Raw genomic sequence first — 22858 nt, 5'->3', positions numbered from 1 at the left:
TGCTAACCCCACTATGATGTACTGCCAACCCCACCATGATGTACTGCTAACCCCACTATGATGTACTGCTAACCCCACCATGATGTACTGCTAACCCCACCATGATGTACTGCTAACCCCACTATGATGTACTGCCAACCCCACCATGATGTACTGCTAACCCCACTATGATGTACTGCTAACCCCACCATGATGTACTGCTAACCCCACCATGATGTACTGCTAACCCCACTATGATGTACTGCCAACCCCACCATGATGTACTGCTAACCCCACCATGATGTACTGCTAACCCCACCATGATGTACTGCTAACCCCACCATGATGTACTGCCAACCCCACCATGATGTACTGCTAACCCCACTATGATGTACTGCTAACCCCACCATGAGGTACTCTCAACCCCACCATAATGTTCTGCCAATCCTACATGATATACCGCTGATCCCTACCATGATGTACTGGTAACCCCATCATGATGCACTGGCAACCCCATTACGAAGTAATCCATCATTATTTATTGGTAGTTACATGCCAGCCCTACCATGATGCACTGGTATTTACATGCCAGGCCTACCATGATGTACTGGTATTTACATGCCAGGCCTACCATGATGTACTGGTATTTACATGCCAGCCCTACCATGATGTACTGGTAGTTACATGCCAGCCCTACCATGATGTACTGGTATTTACATGCCAGCCCTACCATGAGGTGCTGGTAGCTTTATTTCAAGCTTTTTCACCAAATCCAAACTTGGCCTAATGGTTAAGCATAAGACTGGGTTAAACACTAGTTTAGTTACAGCGGGGAACTACCGTGAAACATTATTTTGTCTTATTTTCTCACTAGTAGCAGGAGTGCAGGGTGTTGAGATTACAATGAAAATGACGGACCCTGACTGACTTTTTTTTTTTTAGATCAACCATAAGTTGATGATATAGAGAAGAATGAAGATCAAGGAAAATATGGGGTAAATTTACGTAAAATTTCGCGAAAATTTCAGAAATCATCGGAACTTATTGAAACCTCATCGGCCTTACCCCACACTATCGAGATGTACCTTTATCAAACATCATAATGATAAACATACACTATAGTAATGTTGCCTAGTTTCCCTCCTGTCTTATGGTAGCAAAATTCACTGAATGGTTCCATTTCTGGCAAACGCAATCAGAACGTTTAGCATCATGCCACACCGACGAACCATCTGACAATGACATGTGACGTGAGGCAAAACGGGCGACGTAACGTTGCATATTTAGCTGAGATCATTAAACATAAAGGTAACTCTCGTCTGCTGGGGTTGATCCTGGAAGTGTTTGATCTACTTTTACGTTGATCAACGACACTTTTTCCTTGATCTTCATAGTGACTGCTATACATCAATCTGATAATCATCGTTCAATACAGTACAATGTTTACAATCACGTTCAACCGATCTTGTGTTGTCAACACAACTATTCCACTGATAACCAGAAGTAAGAAGTTCCACAGGTTAGTTTCGTGCTATAACTTGGTTGATGTTTAAACTAGGCTAGTTAATGAGATGTGACGTTAAACACTTTCTTGAACTAACGGTTTTCATGTTATCTCTGATGAAGACATGTTCCTCCCTGTGTTTGTCATGATCTTAGATAACCACGACTGCTCTTGGTGAGTGGCTTTGGTTTCTCTTGGCTGAACCCTGTTACTTACTACTAATTCAACACAAAATAACTGGGAAACCTTTAACACAGTTCAATTTACCATACATACAACACACACCTTCATAACAAAGTCCATATCCGGAACCATTTGGCTACACTGAGAGGAACAAAGAAAAGCTGGCAGGTTGGCTTCAGGCTTCCAGCCACAGTTTGACCTCCAGACAAAGAGACAGAGAAATAAAAAGAAAACTCAGAGTGCATTTCTTTCCGATCATCCGGCCTTGTGTGGTTTGATCTGGCGACGCAAATGTTGTATAGCAAGTGTGACAGGAGGTGGCCAGCCAGGGTCGCCAGCACGACAGCTCTGTGCGACCCCGGCTGATACTGTCCTGTGATGGGAGAGGCTGTGTTAGTAACGCAAGTGTCATGTGGTGGGAGGTTGTGGCTAAGTCGGTAACGCTAGCGTCATGTGGTGAAAGAATGGAATAGCCATGGTAACGTTGATATCGCATAGTTGGAGGATGGGTCTGTGTTAATAACGGTAGCACCAATTAGGGAAGGGCACGCTGGTAACGCTAGCGTCACGTGGTGAGATGATGGGGCTAAGGTGATAATGCTGCCCTCATGGCACGGTGGAACTGAGTTAGTAATGCTAACGTCATGTCATGGGGATGGGGCTATTTTGGTAACGTTAGTGTCATGTGTTGGTGACTGAGCTCTACTGGTATTGCAGCATAACTTGATGGGACGATGGGGCTGGGCTGGCAACGCCAGCGTCATACGGTTGGAGAATGACGCTGTGCTGGCAACACAGGCGTCATGTAGCGGGAGGATGAGGCTGTGATGGTAACTCTAGTGTTGTATGGCCCGGAAAACTGGGGTAGCATTTGCTCTGTCGTCATGTGATGTGAAAAGAAGAATGAATAGCACCATGAGGATGGCAAGACTTGAGCCTTGTGCTGAGAGTGGTCTTGCTAATGAAGGTGTCATGTGCTAAGTGGAATGGGAGAATTTTTGGTAACACTGAGTAAAGTGATGAGGGAAGGGCAGGTAAAGGTTAGCTTGGTCATGTGGGGTAAGGGTTAGCTTGATCATGTGGGGTAAAGGTTAGCTTGGTCATGCGGGGTAAAGATTAGCTTGGTCATGTGGATTAAAGGTTAGCTTGGTCATGTGGGGTAAATGTTAGCTTGGTCATGTGAGGTAAAGGTTAGCTTGGCCATGTGGGGTAAAGGTTAGCTTGGTCACGTGGAGTAAAGGTTAGCTTGGTCATGTGGGGTAAAGGTTAGCTTGGTCATGTGGGGTTAAGGTTAGCTTGGCCATGTGGAGTAAAGGTTAGCTTGGTCATGTGGAGTAAAGGTTAGCTTGGTCATGTGGGGTAAAGGTTAGCTTGGCCATGAGGAGTAAAGGTTAGCTTGGTCATGTGAGGTAAAGGTTAGCTTGGTCATGTGGGGTAAAGGTTAGCTTGGTCATTTGTAGTAAAGGTTAGCTTGGTCATGTGTAGTAAAGGTTAGCTTGGTCATGTGGGGTAAAGGTTAGCTTGGTCATGTGTAGTAAAGGTTAGCTTGGTCATGTGGGGTAAAGGTTAGCTTGGTCATGTGGGGTAAAGGTTAGCTTGGTCATTTGTAGTAAAGGTTAGCTTGGTCATGTGTAGTAAAGGTTAGCTTGGTCATGTGGGGTAAAGGTTAGCTTGGTCATGTGTAGTAAAGGTTAGCTTGGTCATGTGGGGTAAAGGTTAGCTTGGTCATGTGGGGTAAAGGAAAATGATGTTGGATATATTGGGGTCATGTGGAGAAGAGGAAGAGGTTGTTAGTATTATGTGATGAGGGGGAGAGAGCCGATGTATATGTTTCCATGTGTTGAGGGGACTGTTGGTTATGCTGGTATGACGTGACGAGTGGAAGGGGATTCAAGTTTATAATTGGTTGAGGTAAAAGGAAGACAATTGCCGGGTATGCTGGTATCATGTGGTGAAGGGAGATGCCGGGTATGCTGGTATCATGTGGTGAAGGGAGATGCTGGGTATGCTGGTATGGTGAAAAGGAAAGGCAGTGTTCGGTATGCCGTTGTCAAGAGGTAGAGAGGAAATGGGGGGGGGGGGGGTGTTAGGTATGCCGGTGTCATGTGGTGAGGGTAAGGTGTTGGATATAATGGCGTCATGTGATGAGAGGATGGGGGAATGGTTCTGTCATGCATGCTGGTATCATGTGGTAAGATGTGGGGTATTCGTAGGTATGCTGGTGTGTGTCATTTTGTGAGAGGCTGGATGTGCGTTGATACACCTGACAAAGTGCTCACAGCGGGACACAAGTGATCCGTGTGAGAGGGGAAGAGTTATTGTGAGGCCTCTGTGGCGGGGAGACAGAAAGACAGACAGATCAGCCACAGCAGGACAACATGATCCCTCAGGGTCAAAGCTGGGACAGGGGAGTCTCGCTCTCGTCGCTAACAGCTGGCATCTGGCCCTCTACGTATGCAATGGTCAAATGTCAAAAGGAGTGAATTATTCTGATGTTTCTTTGTAAAGGGTCAGATCCCAGCAGCTGCTCCATGAACAGTAAGGATGAAACTAGAATATTCCTTAATACTGTAAGGTAGTGCTAGCAGCGGGGTCCATCAAGATCGCTTAGTGTAGAGGTCCGACCAGAATTAAACTTAGTGGAGTGGTTGACCATAAGCTTTAAATTCATGAAGTGCACAACCAAGACCAAACGAAAAGTGTGAAGCGTATGGACAGCCCCGCTACCGCTGTTGTCCACTCTTGGTGCTCTAGACCGCACAAAGCTCGGAAGTGTCAACAAAGCGCACCAAAGTTAATAACTAAAGGTAATGCCTCATGAAACCCAAGTTAGACAAACATCCACATCCAAAAAAATAAATAATGATAAACCATCACATGGCACCAAGATAGAAGAGAGATGAGATGGAACACAAAAATGAGTCAGAGTAATATGACATGAGTTGGCTGAGGTAAGGAGGCAGGTGCATGAGCTGCACGGACAAACGGGACATGACAGCCGCCACAGAGAGCATTACAGGTGTTGTGTTATGTCCAGGGTTACTGCGACAGGCAGGCGAGGCAGCGGCAGCCAGTTGTGCACTAGACTCACACTTACCAATTTAGAAAACAGCAAGGGAGCCAGGGGGAAAGAAAACACAGTCAAAAGCTATGAATCGGACTCATAAAGATCCACAAAAAAGCTAAAAAGAGTTTACATCGGGCGAAGGACAGGCTGCTGGGAAGAAGGAGGTGCAACATTATCAGTGCACATATTCTAGCGGGACGGTGGGGAGGCTCGGCGGGTATAAATAGAAGGAATATTTACTCGACCCTCAACATGGAGGAGGGAGGGCAGGGCCACGGCTGCTTGCCCTTCGCCTTTTATGTGACTAATTAAGAGGTTCCAAGGTACAGTAACCAGAATCTAAATAGCTGTTGGATAAGTATGGTTTCATGAATATTTTAACACTGCACTTATGTAGACAAATTGTAAACTTAATGATGTAAAAACAATTTTGTTTTAGAGTTATTCAAAGGGTAAAACCAAAATATTTAGGTAAATATTTTTATTGAAACAAAAAACTTAAAAGTTTAGTCGAATTGTACCCCGTTAGTAAGCAGTGGTGGGAGTTTGACGGGCCAGGGGCGTCGCCATCTCGTAAAGGGGTGTCTGGCTGCTGTAGGGGTCCTCATTTCGGCGCCATTTACAGTTTTATATTAAAATTTGTATGATGAGGCGGCATGGAAAGTCAACCAAATTCTGGAAAAACCAGTTTCATTACCTCACTCGGAGGTTTCTTGTTTACCTTATTTGCAGTGGACAGCACTGACGGAAAGATAATGTAACACAATTACAGATGGCATTAAAAGGAACAGGTGGTTAAGCGATGCGTAATACAGAGCGTAACGGTGTAATCAGTAGCGCCTCCCAGCTACACAGTAGGAGCCTGGGATGGTGCTTTTCTTCGCCTGAATAGGAGGTCATATGAGGATGCCTCCCAGCGCCTGACATACATCGGCGCCTTAATGTGGTGCGTCCCCACGCCAAACAACACAGTAGTGGCTGGCTGGGATGGTGCCTTAACCATGTCACATACAAAAATGGCCGGCATTACAGTGAGGCGACACACAAGGCAGGACCGAGATATTCTTGGCTGGCCGCCATCTGCCTACATTCACCATCAGCCTCACCACCAGCTCCGCAGTGAATAATGATACCAATAACTTCACATACACTAAACTTTCGGTCCAGTGTTCACTCACTTTACTGTATATCCCAAAATTATCAAGAAGTGTGACTATGAGGACCTGGAGGGTGTTGGAGAATCCTCGTGAAGGGATATCGAATCACCCACCGCTGACGTCATCGACCCTTCTGACCTTATGATGCCACCTGAGTCATACCAAGGTTAACATTTCCTTTGTAGGTACAACCATGACTCCGGTGAGAGGACAGCTGTAGAATCAGACTGAAGAGCTGTTACTGAATCATGAGGAAGGACAGGCAGCGGATCTTTACAAAGGATGCCTCAGAATTAGACAACTAGACAAAGATGCAGATAGATCTGCCTTGCTTGCTTACTCATTGTAAAACCGTTATAACACCTCCACATGATAACACTTGCACCTCCACATGATAACATTTGCACCTCCACATGATAACATTTGCACCTCCACATGATAACATTTGCACATTCACATAATAACATTTGCACCTTCACATGATAAGACCTATATGATCGACAGTTCATTCACTACATCGCCGAGGGTAAAGGGTTGTTCGTGTCGCAAGTTTCGAATCCAATGAGGACAGCCCAGGTGCAGCAGCAGACCTACCCCCGAGCGCTTGGTTCTCGCCCCCGTCCCAAGGATAGTGTGTTTGGCAGCGTCTCGTGAGGGCGGTCACCATCACAATATGGCAGCGGTTGCAACACGCTATACTGTGTGGTACCACAGTTTCTTACTCTGTATAATGTTCAGAATGGTATCTGCCACAGCAGTGAGTGGGTCACTATTTGCGACAACAGCTAAGTTGTTGGTCAGCTTGAAACAATAGGCACACTATGGTGTAGGCAGTAGCACTCTTACCCTACTATTCATCCTTGTCTCACGCTCGACTCGCGCAGTTTCTACTTTCACTGCTATGAAGTACACAGTAGCACCGAATGCTCTTTGTCTTGATGTTATAATGATATCCTCGATCCCGAAGTTATAAACGGTTCTGTGTTTCACTTGGTATATGATTAAGTAGAATGCGCACCGTCAAATATGAGGATGGAGTTGCATGCCTCGGTATCCATCATCCACACTGAACATTATACAAAGTTTGTCTCACTCAGCTTGATATAAAGTATGCGAAACTTAACACATATGAATATCTATATATATATATATATTTAGATAAGTTTGTCACAATCAGTATGGTAAGAAAGTATGCCACACGCAATATGATGTTACGTCTGCCAAGTTCAGTATACATATATATTAACTGCCACATTGGACGTGTCATACTATGCGCCAGGTTTATTATAACACTGACAGGCTAAAAACGACACTCAGTATGTCACATTCAGCATGACATATGACACTTAGCATGACATACACAGTATACTGATGGACATACTTAAGGGACAATAGGGTGGCAACTCATCAGGGACAAGGCATTAGGTTAGGTATTGCGGAACTGAACAAGATGGTATCAACAGAAACGCGCCATTCACTAGAGGGAGAGGAGGCACCACGTTCACTACCCCCAGCCCACGCACCCCGGCACACCCTCCATGCCCCCATCGCTATGCCCTAGCCTGCCCCTTATGACCTCACAAGCAGTTCTCTGGTGTTATGAATGACATGATGAAGGGGGCATTCAAAAATGCATCATTGACGGGAAAGTCTACGGCTTTCGCCAGCTTACTTATCACTCGTTCGAGTAGGTTCCATAAGCACTCAATCCTTTTGCGCTACCGCTCACAGGATGAGCATGGGATACACAATAAATTTGCCAGGGTTACCGTCACAAATCAAGATCAAGTTTACAACCAGCCTTCCTCCGGATTCCTCAGAGTTACCGTAGCTATTAGCTTTAATTTGAAGAGTTTTGATAGTGAATGTAACGATGTGCTGATTCTCTGAACAATGTTCACCTGAAGTTGGGTTTGTGAGAAACAGGTTCTCGTCTTTTACTATTTTCTTCAAGCCTGCGACGCACAAAATCTTACCTAAGGAAAGTCAGCACACAAATTTAACAGTTGTGTATTTCAGAGGCCAAAGAAAAATGATAATAATGAAAAAACACGTGGCAAGGAGAGGAGAAATAGCTACAAATGAAGCAAGATTTTTGAAATAGAAAAAAAAGAATGGCGCCTGCAACACTTCAGAGGACCGTCTGCTTTGCCAATAGTAACGCGCTGACCGTAAACGTCTTACTCACAGTTACAGAGCTTGTTGACTTACCCATAACAGAGTGATAAATCACCACATATGATAATTTCTCTTAATTCTAACCGTTTGGGCAACGTCTACAGTACGTGGCTCTTGTCTGACGGAGAGGGGAGCCGCTACTTTGATAGTCTCCTCCACTTCTATCGTGTTAGTTTGTGGTTCCGTTCTCGGGACCTCTAACTCAATCGTGTACTCAGCTTCCTGGTCCTGACGCTGAGCGTCTACACAAAAGTCGAGATTTTGTATGTTGTGTGTCGTGAGGAAGTACTGGTCTGGGAGTTCCTCCAGTCTGGTAGTATAAACACTGTATCCAAGGGACCTGCTACGACCCCCTGCCGCCCGTGTGGCTACTTGCTCTCGTTCCTCTTCCTGCGTCAGAATGTTACCATCGTTACTTTTCCTTAACTGACATTTCTCGTCATTCGTATCTCCAACATCAGGACAAGAATCCTGAGGTTTTTTTAACTGGACTATTTCGCCTCCTACCTTAAATGTGGTTTTATCTATTTTCATGAAATCACTACTGGAGTTGTCCTTATTACCCTGCGCCCTCTGTTCACTGTGCTCCGACGTCGAAGATGACGCCCGCGGACAACTTCCTTCCCTCTCTCCCTGAATGAATCTTCTCGCCTGGGGTGCGACACAGCCCAATGGCGTGGCCTCCCCCTCCTCCTCTCCCCCTACCCGATCGTCCACACGCCCCAGGGCGGCCCCGGACGGTCTCCGTACCTTCTGCTTCATGATAAGCTCGTCGTGCTTGACTTTGGCCGCCACGGCCTGAGGCTGTGGCACATACTGTGGCTCCTTCACCCCCGAGATGTGCTCGTCCTGCATCTTGAGGTGAGAGATGCTACCCACGCCCAGGTCCGTACGCACCTTAGCGGAAGGCTGCACGAGGGGTAGCGTGCGGTACGGCTGCACGACACAACACACACGACATGAGTGCTCGCTACACCTCACCCACACTTCAACAACACCCGGGTCGGGGCGGTGCTGAGAATCCCTCACTTACAGTGCATCACCTGTCCTAATATCACCAAAACTCATGCCTTATTCTGTAAAGTTAAGGCCCCCTTAACACCAGCCCTTACAGCTATAACACTGAAGTGAAGCATGCACCTGCCCTTGGCGGGCCAGAGGTGAGAAGTATATGCAGAGAACAATAAGAAGGGACTTAGAGCCTATACCATTGTCTCCTATCCAGATGTACACATCAGACGTACTTCTATTGTCTAACCAGATTCACAATAGTTGTATATTACTAACTTTACCTGAACATTTAGCTAGCAGTATATAACAGTTCTGCCAGAACCTGCTTAAAATTATATCTCACAGACACAACAGAGGCAAAACTTGAAAATACCAATTTTTGAACTATTACTATGTTTACACTGTCACTGTGAGTTATCCTTTGGATAGTACACATGTGGTCAGGAAGTCTAGTACAGTGGCATGCCAACACAAGCTAAGTGTTACCACTTGGTCATGCACGGACTATAGTGCGTAATGGTCTAACGTCTTGTTGTGACAGCAAAGTTGTATCATTACTGTAAGTTTGAATATACTAAGAGCCACAGAAACTTTCACAGAGTTTGAGAGTGAGCTAAGGGAGGTAGGGGTAAGCGCCCCCAGAAATGCCCCTCTCCCTGAGGAATGAGTAGCTGCGGCGCCATCACCGTCAGTGTACCTGGCTCTGGATGGACAAGGTCTCCATGCTGGCAGTTGACTGTTTCTGCGGCCGAGGAAGGTCAGACTTGAGGACGAAGTGGGTCTTTGGAAGGGATCTCACTGCTGGGTTCTGGCAGGGAATACACAAGAGGTCGAGTTATAGGTATCAAGAGAGACTGTGCAAGGGGTGAACGCTACCTGAAAGAAGAGACTCAAACTGATCTAACAGTCTGATGTCCCTTGGGAAAGAGAGGAATAGAACTTGAAAATTCAAGAAGGAACTGATATGCTTTGAGGGATGCTCAAGACCCGTGTTTGGTTGGGTGAAATGTTTGATGTACTTTAGTAAAGAGACGTGCAAGTTCATCAGACTGGGGGATACGAATGTGTAGGGCAGTGGAGGATCTGTTGGGGTCAAGCTAGGATTTGTTTGGCTCCAGTTAGATACTCAGATTGATGAAGTGGGGCAGTTCGAATGACTGAACATATCTACTTTTCACTTACGCTGCACTTTCTTAATATCTATCCCTCGCCTATTCATAACACTGCTCATCTAAAAAGTAACAAGTCGTACATATCGGCACTGGATGATGGTTCTTAATCGTTTAAGATATAATTCGGAGGGGCTGCTAGGGATGTACTGTACTGATGATCAGGGAAATATAGACAGAGGGGAAGCTGGTCTACATAGGATGTTGGACAATCAAAGCAAAACGACAAATGAGTATTATAAGAGGATGAATGTACGAGAGACAAATTTCAGGCTGATTTCAAGGAAGGATGGAATAGCGCTCAGTATCATGGCAGATAGCAGAAGAGTAGAGCAGGTGAATAAGATCAGTTCCTTCGGTGTCCTGGTTACAGAGAACGGAGGATGAAAAGCAGTCATCAGATCAAGGTTCAGGACGGTGAAGGAAGCACTAACGAAGACTACGGAGTTGTTGAAAAGGACAAAAACGTCTAAGTCCAAAAAATATAAAGACATTTGTGCAGAGTATAGATAGCATTCCACGGATCAAAAACGTGAACTCTTGAGAAAGAAGACATTAACTGGCGAGAAGCCTTTGAGATGCGGGCTGGCGGAAAGATTTAGGGAATGAACTGGGAGAGCAGAAAATAAAAGGAAGTTCATGGAACTGTTGTGAAAAAGAAAGCTACCTAATAATGGTGATCATGGCAATGAAGGCCAAGGTTACATAGACTAGTGAGGGTCGTGACTAGGCAAAGTCTTACAGGAAGAATCGGATCAATATGCTGAAGGAGATAAGAGGAGGATCATTCGCGAGATGAATCAGACAGCCGAGAGGAATAGAAAAGATGGAACATAAACCTGTTGTGAGGCAAAATGACAGAGACCCAGTGGGAGGCTGCAGGATCAGACTAGAAAGTCTATGATATTTACCACAAAACATCTTTTGTAAGAAACTACACGTCACTGCTTGAATTAGCAAATGGTAGCCTCAGTCACCGTCTGGAAGTCTCAAGGGAGACAGAGGTAATATGCATTCGAATGCCTCAATAGTGTGCTTATAGTAAATGTGGTAAATACACTATCGCTCTTATGATCACAGGAAGGTAAATCGACGATATCTTGGCACAACCTTTTCGATGACAGTATCTTAGTTTGTTACAAAATTAAGACCTTTAGGGCGACAACAGCAGATCTCAGACCCAGGAGGCAGCTACTGTTATCCTAGTGGTGGAACTTTTTCAAAAGAGCTAAAACTATCTCAGTGCACAAAAAGAAACTTTACTCTAAACTTGCGAGTCTGTGCTTCATTAATGACAACAACAGTATCTCTTTGCTAACACACTACATATTCTCCTAAGTTTTGTTAAACTGAGATTAGGTTTCTTACAAATTCTGAGGGTACTGAAGTTTGACATACGGAGATTTTCATTTCAGTGCTTCACCTTCAGCTACATCAGCAGGTTCTGAGATAATGAAAGGTTACAGGACTGATCTTTTGCATGCCTGAGGAGACATGCCATTGCGGCCCTGTGAGTCCCTTTTACGGTGGGAGGCTCGGACGACCTGATCCTCGCCTCTCTCAAAGCCCCTGTAACTCCTTCATTGGTCAGCCATATCTATTCCTTTTATCGCTTATCTTGGAATTGTACACTGAAAGCCATGAATTCTTAAAGACACCAAAAATCAACTGCACCCATATCCTGTGTCAAGTGGCTCATCATCTGCGCTCCAACACTGCAGCTGAGGCTGTAGATTGCAAAACGAGAAACTGGTATAAACTATCATCATGACAACACACAGTAAAGTAATAAACACCAGGAACATTATCATCTTGAGCACTGGAGCTTGGAGCTATGTCGCTGTTGTGGTCCAAACAGGAAGGTGAACTAAGTAAATTTGTGATTCTTCAGGACTTAATGATAGTAACGATTCAGAAAAAAACAATCAAGCAGTGGGTGCAGGAAGGCCAGTGAGGGAAATATAGGTCAGCAGGACTTACCTCTGGGCGCGCGCTCGGATTGCTGCTGATCCCGGCCGAGACTGGCACTGAGGCAGGACTGCCGTTCACCAGCGGTGACGCCGAGGTTGCTGCTGCCGGGGATGCCTGCACGCCCGCCCTGCAACAATAACCAGTGATTAAACAATGATCCAGGAATACAACACTGGAAATATTGTACAAACGGCTTTTCAAAATAATTTCCAGAACACTGGAGTCTGACCCACCTGTGGCTCAGTAGTCGTCACCCAACTAACTGTTTCTGGGATGGCGAAATGTATGGCAGACGGTTGCCAGTTGGCAGTTATTAGAGGCGTGCAGGGTTATGCGTGCCAAGTTATGGGTGGTGTGTGTGAATTCCTCCTGCCCCACCTTGTACCCGTCCTCTACACTGCTTCCTGCACTCAAGAATTCAACACAGGGCGCTATCACGAGCTCCAGTCTTCTTAGACCTTAACAACGATATTTTGTCTTTATCTTGAGTTTCTATTTCCCAGATATGAATATCTGGTGAGGAATTTATGACTGTCTAATGTCTTGATATCATTCAGTGGACCCCTGGAGATATGAAGTCATACACACGACTCCTGAATGTGTTCCTCTGAGTTTGATTACAAGTAGTGATGATACCAATTCCAAGATATTTACCTGTCTTGTTATAAACCGCTGCATATCTTCCTAAGTTTATGGTCATTATGATGAAATAACAGGAGGAGCCCTAGCGAGGGGTCAGACCGTCAACTGATGACTGACTTATTACCTAAGCTAGCTTATCACTTCCACTTTACATTACCAGGTGTAACACTATGGCTTGCCTTGCCTGACCTTAACAGTTTGTAATGTTCCTATAATTAAGGTTCAGCGGAGGTCTGTACCGAAGTGTGAAGCAGTGGGTGTCAGGAGAGGTGGAGAGTGGAGGTAGTGACGCAATCCACATCTCAAAATACTTCAGCAATATTTGGCAGAGCTTTTAGACTCCTAGCGACACACAACCCAGCCTCTAGCTTCAAGCTAGCATAAATGATTCTTTTGATTATCAGAGAAAGTAATGCTGTTCTTGGTTCTTCCCCCGTCCCCCCTCCACACATGCGCACACACACACACACACACACACACACACACACACACACACCCATACACACACACACACACACACACACACACACACACGCACGCGCGCGCGCCCGCACTCTAGAAATCTTAAAAACAGAATCACAAATAGACCATGTAGCCATGCAAATTAAAGAAGCCCTGGAGATGTGAGAGATGATCAAGAACAGGTGGCGCACCTGGAGGCGGTCATCAGCCCCTCTCAACCCTACGCCAGATAGTCTCCAACAGAAAGAAATCTTCTGCAAGCCACATCCATGCTAACACCACTCATCAATCACGTATCGCTTAACACACAAGAGCTACCAAGTTAAACGAAGCTGTTGGATCGACTAAGAGAGTGGATGTAAGGACGGTCCTTATCGCACCACAGAGAAGGGAGGATGATATATACCTAATACAGAGCAATACAAAGGAATTCAAACAGCAACAGACTTATGGTTCCTTATCAAGCTTGTTTGTAATAGGGAAGGAGATTAGAAGGTTATAGATTAGTGTGGTAAGAGTACAAATGACATGCAGGTGTTTCAGAAAGCATAACTTGTAAACGTGTGATGCATCTAAAGAAGTGCAAAATTATGTCAATCGGAAATTTGAAAGGCAATATTTATCAATGTGTTCTGAAATGTACCTTTAGTGCTTCTTTCAAGTATCTGAATTGGTTCATTCTATATGGTAACACTCCTGTTGAAGAAATAATACTTGGCCTCATTCATAGTAAAACATTGTGGCACACGAGTTTGTATCCATTACTATGAGTGAAATCAGGCGAATTAATCTTTAAGTAGCTTCTTAGGTCAAGATTATCAAAGCCTTTAATAACACTTATATCACATCCCTCTTAACACTGTCTTTTATAAAATTAACAAATTAATGTCGTTTAGTCAGTTCTCATAGGATTTGTTACTCACTAAGAGAATCATCTTGGTAGTTTGCTGCTGTACTTTTACTATTCAGTATGTTCTTTTGAATATAGTGACTAAGACTGAATACAATATTCAAAATAGGGACGCACCATTCAATTGTAAAGGATAAGAGTAATTTCCCTATAAATGAGTCGGAAAACTCCTCTTGTAAATCCAAGAATTTTGTTCACCCTTCTAACTGTTTTTGTGCATTGCTTACTTGGCTTTAGGTCACCAGAGATTATTATTCTTGAGGTAAGTGTGAAGGCGATAAAAATGGCCCACTCTGTATTTTTCGAAAATACCGATGGCCAGATTAGAATCACGAGGCCAAGTTGACAATCAGCAAAATTATCTTAAAGAAGTCAGACATACATAAAAGTGTCTAAAGATGAACTAAGAATGTCATCTTGAAGTCGCTATTTACTGTAAGCCATTTCTATGAGAACTCAGAGGCGTAATCTATAAGGATGCAGGGCATGTGAGTCCGCCTGGGAGTAAATTCAGACTTCTTTTCAAGCGAATTTGAAAGCGCACGGGATAGAATCCATTGCTTATAGATGAACACATTCATTTACTGACACAGCGCGCAAAGTTACCTGTTGTTAACCCTTCCCCTTCCAAATATGGGTGACCAGCTATCTTTTCCAGTCAAGAGGATAATACTTGTGGGTAAACTACAGATGTAGCCTCAGGCAGCTTGGGAGTCACAGCACAACTACCAGCATCACTTACTCCCATCTTAGAAATAAGATCAAGTTGGCAGTCCATCTTTCATATCACCATCGATCTTTTCACCTCTCCTGATATTGAAGCAACTTATCGTAACAGGAAATTTGACGCCAAAACACAAATATCAGCAGTGTAGTCATTCACTACAACAATCAGCAGCATACACCCGCTTAAACTGATCATCTTTTCAACCATTCATTCGCCAATGTCTCCTTCAGATGTTAAGGAGTAAGTGACCTCGGTTGATGACCAGAGCTTTCAGGTCTGATTAGCAGGTACTCTTGAGTTGTACGACTCTTCCTCCATCTTGCCTCTCACCCCCTCACATACCTCACTTTGTCAGTTCTTAAATGGACCATTACCCACCTCTGTGGACTACGATATATATATATATATATATATATATATATATATATATATATATATATATATATATATATATATATATATATATATATATATATATATATATATATATATACCATTCAAACTTCCAACAGCCAGGATCGAAACCGGGACTCTTCGTAACAGGTGGGAACGCTGCTAATAGGCTGTTATCACCCCTAGGGGTAGCGCTCCCACCAGCTGTGCAGGGGTCCCAGGTTCAATCCTGGCTGTTGGAAGTTTGTATGTTATATGGTACTGCGCGTTCATATGCAATATATATATATATATATATATATATATATATATATATATATATATATATATATATATATATATATTGGGAGGTGAGTTTGAATGGAGAAAAACTGGAGGAAGTGAAGTGTTTTAGATATCTGGGAGTGGATCTGGCAGCGGATGGAACCATGGAAGCGGAAGTGGATCATAGGGTGGGGGAGGGGGCGAAAATTCTGGGAGCCTTGAAGAATGTGTGGAAGTCGAGAACATTATCTCGGAAAGCAAAAATGGGTATGTTTGAAGGAATAGTGGTTCCAACAATGTTGTATGGTTGCGAGGCGTGGGCTATGGATAGAGTTGTGCGCAGGAGGATGGATGTGCTGGAAATGAGATGTTTGAGGACAATATGTGGTGTGAGGTGGTTTGATCGAGTAAGTAACGTAAGGGTAAGAGAGATGTGTGGAAATAAAAAGAGCGTGGTTGAGAGAGCAGAAGAGGGTGTTTTGAAATGGTTCGGGCACATGGAGAGAATGAGTGAGGAAAGATTGACCAAGAGAATATATGTGTCGGAGGTGGAGGGAACGAGGAGAAGAGGGAGACCAAATTGGAGGTGGAAAGATGGAGTGAAAAAGATTTTGTGTGATCGGGGCCTGAACATGCAGGCGGGTGAAAGGAGGGCAAGGAATAGAGTGATTTGGAGCGATGTGGTATACCGGGGTTGACGTGCTGGCAGTGGATTGAATCAAGGCATGTGAAGCGTCTGGGGTAAACCATGGAAAGCTGTGTAGGTATGTAAATTTGCGTGTGTGGACGTATGTATATACATGTGTATGGGGGTGGGTTGGGCCATTTCTTTCGTCTGTTTCCTTGCGCTACCTCGCAAACGCGGGAGACAGCGACAAAGCAAAAAAAAAAAAAAAAAAAAAATATATATATATATATATATATATATATATATATATATATATATATATATATATATATACATATATATATGTATATATGTATGTATATATATATATATATATATATATATATATATATATATATATATATATATATATATATATATATATATATATATATATATATATATATATATATATATATATATATATATATATATATATATATATATATATATATATATATATATATATATATACATATTTACATTTATTATACTTTGTCGCTGTCTCCCGCGTTAGCGAAGTGGTGCAAGGAAACAGACGAAAGAAGGCCCAACCCACCCACATACATATGTATATACATACACGTCCACACACGCACATATACATACCTATACATTTCAGCGTAAACGTTTATATGCATACACAGACATATACATATAAACACATGTACATAATTCATACTTACTGCCTTTATTCATTCTCGTCGCCACCCCGCCACACATGAAATGACAACCCCCTCCCCCTCGCATGTGCGCGAGGTAGCGCTAGGAAAAGACAACAAAGACCACATTCGTTCACAGTCAGTCTCTAGCTGTCATGTATAATGCACCGAATACACATCACCCTTTCCACATCCAGGCCCCACAAAACTTTCATGACTTAACCCAGAGGCTTCACATGCCCTGGTTCAATCCATTGGCAGCACGTCGACCCCGGTATACTACATCGTTCCAATTCACTCTATTCCTTGCGCGCCTTTCACCCTCCTGCATATTCAAGCTCCGATCGCTCAAAATCTTTTTCACTCCATCCTTCCACCTCCAATTTGGTCTCCCACTTCTCCTCGTTCCCTCCACCTCTGACACATATATCCTCTTTGTCAATCTTTCCTCACTCATTCTCTCCATGTGACCAAACCATTTCAAAACACCCTCTTCTGCTCTCTCAACCACACTCATTTTATTACCACACATCTCTCTTACCCTTTCATTACTTACTTGATCAAACCACCTCACACCACATACTGTCCTCAAACACCTCATTTCCAACGCATCTACCCTCCTTTGCACAACCCTATCTATAGCCCACGCCTCGCAACCATATAACATTGTTGGAACCATTATTCCTTCAAATATACCCATTTTCGCTTTCCGAGATAATGTTCTCGCCTTCCGCACATTCTTCAACGCTCCTAGAATTTTCGCCCCCTCCCCCACCCTGTGACTCACTTCCACTTCCATGTTTCCATCCGCTGCCAAATCTACCCCCAGATAACTAAAACACTTCACTTCCTCCAGTTTTTCTCCATTCAAACTTACCTTCCAGTTGACTTGTCCCTCCACCCTACTGTATGTAATAACCTTGCTCTTATTCACATTTACTCCCGGCTTTCTTCTTTCACGCACTTTACCAGCCTCAGTCACCAGCTTCTGCAGTTTCTCATCTGAATCAGCCACCAGCGCTGTATCATCAACGAACAAGAACTGACTCACTTCCCAAGCTTTCTCATCCCCAGCAGACTGCATACATGCCCTTCTCTCCAAGACACTTGTATTCACCTCCCTAACAACCCCATCCATAAACAAATTAAACAACCATGGAGACATCACGCACAACTGCCGCAAACCGACATTCACTGAGAGCCAATCACTTTCCTCTCTTCCCACTCGTAAACATGCCTTACATCCCTGATAAAAACTTTTCACTGCTTCTAGCAACTTGCCTCCCACTCCATATATTCTTGATACCTTCCACAGAGCATCTCTATCAACTCTATCATATATATATATATATATATATATATATATATATATATATATATATATATATATATATATATATATATACAGCGCTGGTGGCTGATTCATGTGAGAAACTGCAGAAGCTGGTGACTGAGTTTGGTAAAGTGTGTGAAAGAAGAAAGTTAAGAGTAAATGTGAGTAAGAGCAAGGTTATTAGGTACAGTAGGGTTGAGGGTCAAGTCAATTGGGAGGTAAGTTTGAATGGAGAAAAACTGGAGGAAGTAAAGTGTTTTAGATATCTGGGAGTGGATCTGGCAGCGGATGGAACCATGGAAGCGGAAGTGAATCATAGGGTGGAGGAGGGGGCGAAAATCCTGGGAGCCTTGAAGAATGTGTGGAAGTCGAGAACATTATCTCGGAAAGCAAAAATGGGTATGTTTGTAGGAGTAGTGGTTCCAACAATGTTGTATGGTTGCGAGGCGTGGGCTATGGATAGAGTTGTGCGCAGGAGGGTGGATGTGCTGGAAATGAGATGTTTGAGGACAATATGTGGTGTGAGGTGGTTTGATCGAGTAAGTAATGAAAGGGTAAGAGAGATGTGTGGAAATAAAAAGAGCGTGGTTGAGAGAGCAGAAGAGGGTGTTTTGAAATGGTATGGGCACATGGAGAGAATGAGTGAGGAAAGATTGACAAAGAGGATATATGTGTCGGAGGTGGAGGGAACGAGGAGAAGTGGGAGACCAAATTGGAGGTGGAAAGATGGAGTAAAAAAGATTTTGAGTGATCGGGGCCTGAACATGCAGGAGGGTGAAAGGCGGGCAAGGAATAGAGTGAATTGGATCGATGTGGTATACCGGGGTTGACGTACTGTCAGTGGATTCAATCAGGGCATGTGAAGCGTCTGGGGTAAACCATGGAAAGTTGTGTGGGGCCTGGATGTGGAAAGGGAGCTGTGGTGTCGGGCATTATTGCATGACAGCTAGAGATTGAGTGTGAACGAATGGGGCCTTTGTTGTCTTTTCCTAGCGCTACCTCGCACACATGTAGGGGGAGGGGGATGGTATTCCATGTGTGGCGAGGTAGCGATGGGAATGAATAAAGGCAGACAGTGTGAATTGTGTGCATGGGTATATATGTATGTGTCTGTGTGTGTATATATATGTGTACATTGAGATGTATAGGTATGTATATTTGCGTGTGTGGACCTGTATGTATATACATGTGTATGGGGGTGGGTTGATATATATATATATATATATATATATATAATCATTAGTTCCAAAGAAGAGAGTTTGGACAATAATGCCAAGGGGATAAATTTTGGATTTATCATCCACAGACAAGCACGTTACAAAAAAACAAGTTTTGATTGGTTATAGATCTGGCTGAGGGAAGGTGGGGCGTGGTTAAATATAACACTGTCCCGTGCCAGCAGCTCTGTGTGTGCCGCGGCTCTGCGCCGCCTTGTAATGCGCTAAGGCTTTAACTGGTTAATGCGTTTCTCCACCACAGTCTATAATGGAAAAAGAAATTAGTTGTTTATACCCGCAGTGTGATGCAGAGAAACTGTTGGTTGTTTATCTAATCCACGATTTTGGTATATTGACACAGACACAGGGAGTACGCAGGACGATGTGCGTGTTCTACTGTTTCATGTTAACCCAGCAGACATATTGAAGAGTGAAATATATAGAAGACGACAAGGATGTGAAAAAGTGTCTATAAAACTTATCCCCTTATTAAGTTTGCTGGGTCTATGCTAATTACGATAACAACCAATCATCAGGGAGAGAGAGAGAGAGAGAGAGAGAGAGAGAGAGAGAGAGAGAGAGAGAGCGTTTCTTGTAATGGAAAAAATCTTTATCCGAGTTTTCTCTTACTTGCACGGCAGTTAATGTGTCTCTAAACACAATATCGAATAAAAACAAACGTATGCATTTCTTTAGTCATAGATGAAACTAACTGACTACTGTCAATGACCGCTTAAATGGCCGTGACCTCTGTAGCCTGGGAGGGTGACAGGTTGTGTGGGAGCAGGTAAGGGCAACGGTGACAGCACGTCGTCTGGGGTACCCTGAAGAACAGCCACTGTCCACTCGGGGTTGATCGGCGACACTACACATTTTACCATCATTCGTCAACAATCATCACCACCAACAATCACTACCATCACCAACCATCACCATCACCAACCATCACCATCACCAACCATCACCATCACCAACCATCACCATCACCAACCATCACCATCACCAACCATCACCATCACCAACCATATCCATCAACAACCATTACCATCACCAACCATCTCCACTTCGGGAAGTCTTTCTTTTAGAATTCTTCTTCTCGGCTTAACGATAAACACCAGTGATCTTACACTGTGGCAAACCAGTAGCAGTAACCGTCTCTGGACAGTACTTTTCAATGATATATTTCTAGCAATGGATATCTGTCTCTCTGAAGTCTTTGATTCTATTTAGCTGGTAAAGGTCAACTTTTCATCATGCCATTTTATTCTATTTCTAAGACTGAGATATTAAGCGCACGTCAAACAATAGACGGAAAGCTGGTACCGTTGTCCAAGTAGAGCGGAACATAAACAAGAAAAAGTAGGTGGAAACACACAGGACCAGGAGGAAGCAACAAATAGCACTACGTTACGACAAAACTTGAGTTAGGTGCTGACATGACGGTTTTCATGTAACTGTTTCACTACATCATGGTATCAGATTCGGCCATTTACATTTGAAGTCTGTTAAACTGTGCTATTGTTTACGAAGCACGGGAGGCCAAAATTTACGATGAAAAACAAGCGGATAATAAAGCAGGAGCTTCAGGTGTGGTTATATATAGCAGGGCGCTGGTGGCGACCGCAGCTCCCTGGGACGTTGGCGGAGCAACACACACCATCCTGTCGCCCTAACTACAGCTTGTCCTCTGACATAGTGACAGCAATTAAGCCCCGAATTCATCGATTTCCAACTGGAACTTACATATTGCCAAGTTCATATATATATATATATATATATATATATATTTACTTTTTTTTTATTTTTTTTTTATTATACTTTGTCGCTGTCTCCCGCGTTTGCGAGGTAGCGCAAGGAAACAGACGAAAGAAATGGCCCAACCCCCCATACACATGTATATACATACGTCCACACACGCAAATATACATACCTACACAGCTTTCCATGGCTTACCCCAGACGCTTCACATGCCTTGATTCAATCCACTGACAGCACGTCAACCCCGGTATACCACATCGCTCCAATTCACTCTATTCCTTGCCCTCCTCTCACCCTCCTGCATGTTCAGGCCCCGATCACACAAAATCTTTTTCACTCCATCTTTCCACCTCCAATTTGGTCTCCCTCTTCTCCTTGTTCCCTCCACCTCCGACACATATATCCTCTTGGTCAATCTTTCCTCACTCATCCTCTCCATGTGCCCAAACCACTTCAAAACACCCTCTTCTGCTCTCTCAACCACGCTCTTTTTATTTCCACACATCTCTCTTACCCTTACGTTACTCACTCGATCAAACCACCTCACACCACACATTGTCCTCAAACATCTCATTTCCAGCACATCCATCCTCCTGCGCACAACTCTATCCATAGCCCACGCCTCGCAACCATACAACATTGTTGGAACCACTATTCCTTCAAACATACCCATTTTTGCTTTCCGAGATAATGTTCTCGACTTCCACACATTCTTCAAGGCCCCCAGAATTTTCGCCCCCTCCCCCACCCTATGATCCACTTCCGCTTCCATGGTTCCATCCGCTGCCAGATCCACTCCCAGATATCTAAAACACTTCACTTCCTCCAGTTTTTCTCCATTCAAACTCACCTCCCAATTGACTTGACCCTCAACCCTACTGTACCTAATAACCTTGCTCTTATTCACATTTACTCTTAACTTTCTTCTTCCACACACTTTACCAAACTCAGTCACCAGCTTCTGCAGTTTCTCACATGAATCAGCCACCAGCGCTGTATCATCAGCGAACAACAACTGACTCACTTCCCAAGCTCTCTCATCCCCAACAGACTTCATACTTGCCCCTCTTTCCAAAACTCTTGCATTTACCTCCCTAACAACCCCATCCATAAACAAACTAAACAACCATGGAGACATCACACACCCCTGCCGCAAACCTACATTATATATATATATATATATATATATATATATATATATATATATATATATATATATATATATATATATATATATATATATATATATTTTGCTTTGTCGCTGTCTCCCGCGTTTGTGAGGTAGCGCAAGGAAACAGACGAAAGAAATGGCCCAACGCACCCCCATACACATGTACATACATACACGTCCACACACGCAAATATACATACCTATACATCTCAATGTACACATATATATACACACAGAGACATATACATATATACACATGTAAATAATTCATACTGCCGGCTTTATTTATTCCCATCGCCACCTCGCCACACATGGAATAACATTCCCTTCATGTGCGCGAGGTAGCGCTAGGAAAAGACAACAAAGGCCCCATTCGTTCGCACTCAGTCTCTAGCTGTCATGTAGTAATGCCCGAAACCACAGCTCCCTTTCC

General features: G+C 43.7%; 1 protein-coding gene across 11 annotated transcripts in view; it reads right to left on the bottom strand.

Annotated features, from left to right (window-relative positions):
• Positions 1–22858, bottom strand: part of LOC139760683 (PDZ and LIM domain protein 3-like) — a 116110-nt gene that overhangs the window by 19998 nt on the left and 73254 nt on the right. For 6 of the 11 annotated variants that reach the window (XM_071684217.1, XM_071684219.1, XM_071684218.1 and 3 more), the window contains exons 3-5: positions 12229–12346; positions 9777–9887; positions 8819–9004 (exon numbers count right to left, since the gene is read on the bottom strand). In XM_071684217.1, coding sequence (XP_071540318.1) covers positions 8819–9004; positions 9777–9887; positions 12229–12346 — 415 coding nt within the window. The remainder of the gene's footprint in view (positions 1–8818; positions 9005–9776; positions 9888–12228; positions 12347–22858) is intronic. The other 5 variants (XM_071684224.1, XM_071684222.1, XM_071684223.1 and 2 more) reach the window with 3 other exon arrangements.

Source organism: Panulirus ornatus, chromosome 37, assembly GCF_036320965.1.
Source record: "Panulirus ornatus isolate Po-2019 chromosome 37, ASM3632096v1, whole genome shotgun sequence".
Taxonomy (NCBI): domain Eukaryota; kingdom Metazoa; phylum Arthropoda; class Malacostraca; order Decapoda; family Palinuridae; genus Panulirus; species Panulirus ornatus.
This window is presented reverse-complemented; position numbering and strand designations above follow the sequence as displayed.